General features: G+C 39.2%; 1 protein-coding gene across 2 annotated transcripts in view; it reads left to right on the top strand.

The window, feature by feature from the left end:
• Positions 1 to 356: 356 nt before the first annotated feature.
• Positions 357 to 4,708, top strand: part of PTPRA (protein tyrosine phosphatase, receptor type A) — a 69,028-nt gene continuing 64,676 nt past the window's right edge. For both annotated transcript variants that reach the window (XM_003788058.3, XM_023512153.1), the window contains exons 1-2: positions 357 to 435; positions 1,671 to 2,012. In XM_003788058.3, the coding sequence (XP_003788106.1) occupies positions 363 to 435; positions 1,671 to 2,012 (415 nt within the window). In that variant the 5' untranslated portion in view covers positions 357 to 362. The remainder of the gene's footprint in view (positions 436 to 1,670; positions 2,013 to 4,708) is intronic.

The following is a 4,708-nucleotide window of genomic DNA, read 5'->3' as shown; positions in this document are numbered from 1 at the left end:
AAATCCAAATTCTGAACTGCTCCAAAAATTCAGAACTTTCTAAGAATGGACATGATACTCAAAGGTTGTTTCAGATTTTAGGATTAGGGGTGCTCAGCTGGTAAGTATAATGTAAATATTCTAAAATTCAAATGACATCTCAAATTTGTAACATTCCTAGTTCCAGGCATTTCAGAATACTCAATCTGTATAAAGATTCAATTGATAGTTGAACTCCTGGGAAATCATACATATAAGGCTCCCAAAAGATCATTTGGTCTATTTGTATGTTTTAATAGCTTGGAAACCCAAATACTTGTTTGGTGAGTAGTTTCAATAATATAAAACCTCATCTAACATGGCTTCCTGTTTTCTAGGTAAGCATGGATTCCTGGTTCATTCTTGTTCTGCTTAGCAGTGGTCTGATACAAGTCAGTGCCAACAATGCTACCACAGGTAAATTGTCATTTGATAAAGCTGGTATTTGGAACTGAATTTTGCTTTCAAATTTAATGACCTAAATTTGAAGATGTAGGTGGTATTAAAAGAATATTAAAATTTTATTCAAAAATGATGATCAAATAGGTATCTTTGGAAATCTCTGAATTGTATCAAATGCTCAGTATTGTTTTACATATCATATACACGTACTACTTGGAGAGTATTAACTTAAATAAATCAAAGAGATTATATATTCTTTCCTGAAAAGTAAAAGAAATTGTTAAGATTTGGCTCGGCGCCTGTGACTCAACCGGCTAAGGCACCAGCCACGTACACCTAAGGTGGCGGGTTCGAATCCCCAGCCAGGGCCCGCCAAACAACAATGATGGCTGCAACCAAAAAAGTGGCTGGGCGTTGTGGCGGGCGCCTGTGGTCCCAGCTACTTGGGAGGCTGAGGCAGGAGACTCGCTTGAGCCCAGGAGTTGGAGGTTGCTGTGAACATGATGCCATGGCACTCTACCCAGGGGGATAGCTTGAGGCTCCGTCTCAAAAAAAAGAAAAAAAGAAATTGTTAAGATTTAAGGCTCTGTATATTGGGCCCACCGTGGTACTCACGCCTATAATCCTAGCACTCTGGGAGGTGGAGGCAGAGGCAAGTGAATTGCCTGAGCTCAGGAGTTTGAGATCAGCCTGAGTAAGAATAAGACCCTATCTCTAAAAAATAGCCAGGCATTGTGGCAGGCACCTGTAGTCCCAGCTACTTGGGAGGCTGAGGCAAGAGAATCACTTGAGCCCAAGAGTTTGAGGTTGCTATAAGCTATGATGATGTCACGGCACTCTACCCAGGGCATCAAAATGAGACTCTGTCTAAAACAAACAAACAAAAAGGACTCTGTGTATTTATTCTTAGGAACTTAGTGAAAAATCCCGTCTGTTGGGCAGTGCCTGTGGCTCAAAGGAGTAGGGCGCTGGCCCCATATACCAAAGATATACTGGCCAAAAACTGCCAAAAAAAAAAAAAAAGAATCCCATCTCTTCCTGCCTTAGACAGTAGTCCTTTGGAGGACACAGGAATGGTCCGGTATTAGATATAAGTGAATACATATATGTGTGCTCAACTGTGTGTCTCATCTTTGCTAAGTTTACAAATGTTTGTTCGAGAGTTTAAGGTATGCTGCTTTGTGTCTCACAGCTTTTCAGCTTCACATTCTTCATGTGATATTTTTCCCCCCTTTTCTTGGTATTTGTAGTTGCACCTTCTGTAGGAATTACAAAATCAATTAAAGTATCAACAATAGAATCAGTTAAAGAAGAGACCAGAACTTCAACTCCAGCTTCTTCAGTAACTTCTCTTTCTGTGACACCAACATTCAGCCCAAATCTGACTCTGGGACCCACCAATGTAACCACTGTCAATTCTTCAGACTTTGACAATGGGACCACGAGAACAGCAAACATTAATACTATAGGCACTACAATTTCACTAAATGGAACGTGGTTTCCAGATAACCAGTTCACAGATGCCAGAACGGAACCCTGGGAGAGGAATTCCAGCACTGCAGCAACCACTCCAGAAACCTTCCCTCCTTCAGGTACCAGAGATAATTTGTTTGTTATTTTGTTCTTTGTGTTTATTTTATTATCTGTGTGTGTCCTAGCCACAAAACTTCTTGGAATAAGTAAAATTATTCAAGCAAAGTGATAAAACCCGCTTAAGATAGTGTTAGGAAGAAAGAAGAAAGATTCAGGAGGATATCATTCTGCTAAGTGGGATCCTGGTTTGATGGGGGAGGCTTAAATGTGTGTAAAAGTAGAGAAGAGGATTGAAAAAGCAAGAGAAAGAGGGAAGCTGATGATGCAAGAGACTGAAAATGAAAAGATACAGAGATGGATCCCATAGGAAGGAGAAGAGTAGGTATGTGTGTCCATAACAATTAAATGTGGAGTGGGAGGCCAGTGGTTGTGGGTGGAGCGGTTAGAAAGAAGAGCTCCAGAAACAGTTATGTTGCCAAGCCCAGCCCTCTTGTCTCCTTGGATCAGAGTCACTGGGTTGAAGTGGAAGTAGTGTTAAGGATAAAATCAGATACCTGGATTTGAGACCACATAGAGAAAGGCATATTTCTGACCTCTTTGAACCTCAGGCCCCTGGTCTGTAAAAGAGGGCTAGAGGATGCTTCATAGGACTTCTGTGAGGAGTAAAGGAAATAATTTTTCCCTGATTGCTGTGTAACTCATTCCTTTTCTAGCAAAAACCATGGGTTTCTTTGATCCTATCCCCTTGGCTCAAATTTCTTCCCTGTTAGATGGTTAGCACCACTAGGTGGAATCATGTCTGGCTCATGGAGGGGGGCATTCAGAAAGTATTTGCTGAATCAAATCTAATTTGGTGACTACGGATGACATCTTTTAGCTAAACCTTGCATCCCAGATCTTTCACCTACCTGCCATATTTCCACTATACAGGCAGTATAACATTTGCATTTAAGAGCATAGTCTGCAGATCTACACTACCTAAGTAGTGCCATAAGCTAGCTGTGTGACCATAAGACAGGTTTACTTAATTTCTTTGTACTTGTTTGCCTGTGAAACAGGAATGAATGATAACAATAGTTCTTACCTTATAGAAGAACTATTAAGATTAAATGAGTTAATATGGGTTAAGCACTCACAATGGTGCCTATGCATGGTAAGCACTATTTTTAAGTGTTTGCTGTTACCATTGTTTCAATTATAACTCTGATAGTTATCAATAAAACATACAGTGGTATGTTTATTTTTTTCCTGGTCAATCTATGGGAAAAGGATGAAGGTATGTTTAATATGTATGGCATCTCACTATTCTTGACGAGATGGTGATCTACAGACAAATAATGTCTGATACTTGTTTGATACTTTAAAGTTAATACAGTTTTGTCATAGTTACTAGTATATGCTAGGCATTATACTAAGGATTTTATATAATAATCCTATAAGGCAAATTCTGTTTTATGTTTTACAAGTGAGGGAATTTTACAGTGATGAAACTGTAATCTATAGAGTGTTTTTCAAATGCAGGTTATGATTCATTCATGAAATCAGTTTAGTGGGCCACCACTAGTCTGTGTTGTGTTGTATTTTGTTTTGTTTTAATGGGTGGTCCAATTCCATTTCTATTCTCATTTTTTTGTGTTAGATACATAATTTTGTAAAACTTTATTTTCTGTACACACATCTGTAACATAATGTGCCTTCATTTTATCCTGGGGACGACTTCTGCTTCAACCCATGAAGTGTATTTCTTGCTGTGGGTTACAGCCACTGCTCAGGGAGGAAAGGCAGATTAATTTATATGAGCTGAATGAGCATATGAAAAAGGCGAGACCTTAACCCAGGCCTGACTGATTTCACAAACCATGTTCTGTTCTGTATTGTCTTTCATTTAGCAATTCTGTTATGTGACCATGGATAATTATCTCTTTTAAACAGATGCTTAATTTAAGATTATATATACTGGGCCGGGTGTGGCGACTCACGCCTGTAATCTTAGCTCTCTGGGAGGCCAAGGTGGGTGGTTGCCTGAGCTCAGGAATTTGAGACCAACCTGAGCAGGAGCAAGACCCAGTTTCCAAAACTAGCTGGGCATTGTGGCAGGCACCTGTAGTCCCAGCTACTCAGGAGGCTGAGGAAAGAGGATTACTTGAGCCTAAGAGTTTGAGGTTGCTGTAAGCTATGAGGCCGTGGTACTGTACCAAGGGCAAGAAAGTGAGACTCTGGCTCAAAAAAAAAAAAAAAGACTATATACAAATAGTCCCTGAGTTACAAACATCTGACTTATATACAACTCACACTTACAAACAGGTTATTACAGTAAGCCCCTAAGTTACAAACATTCAACTAATGTATGATGTGCCCTTATGAACAGAGGCTATTAGAATTAATAGGTAAATCTACCTGTTCCAACTTCCATACAGATTCTACTTAAGAACAAACATGCAGAACCTATCCTGTTTGTAACCCAGGAACTGTCTAGTAGCGTTAAATGATTTTCTTTAGCTCTCGAGACTAGTAAATTAGGCTTATTTTTCACTTTTGTGGTCTTTCCACACTGATGGTAGGGAACTTAGTTTTCCATAAACTACCTTAGGTCCAAATTATGCAACAGCTAAGAATCTAGTTATTGCACATTTAATACATTTTATGTCAGAGGAAACTAAGACTACATTTCTCTGATAGTTTTTATTCACAGTGAAACACAAAGAAACCATTGTGGTCCATGAGGATGTCACAGTCTTTTTTTTTTTTTTTTTTT

The sequence above is a fragment of the Otolemur garnettii genome, unplaced genomic scaffold (genome assembly GCF_000181295.1).
Source record: "Otolemur garnettii isolate 467f Iridium unplaced genomic scaffold, OtoGar3 scaffold00025, whole genome shotgun sequence".
Taxonomy (NCBI): domain Eukaryota; kingdom Metazoa; phylum Chordata; class Mammalia; order Primates; family Galagidae; genus Otolemur; species Otolemur garnettii.
The sequence above is the reverse complement of the archived record's forward strand: the minus strand, read 5'-3'. Positions and strand labels throughout refer to the sequence as shown.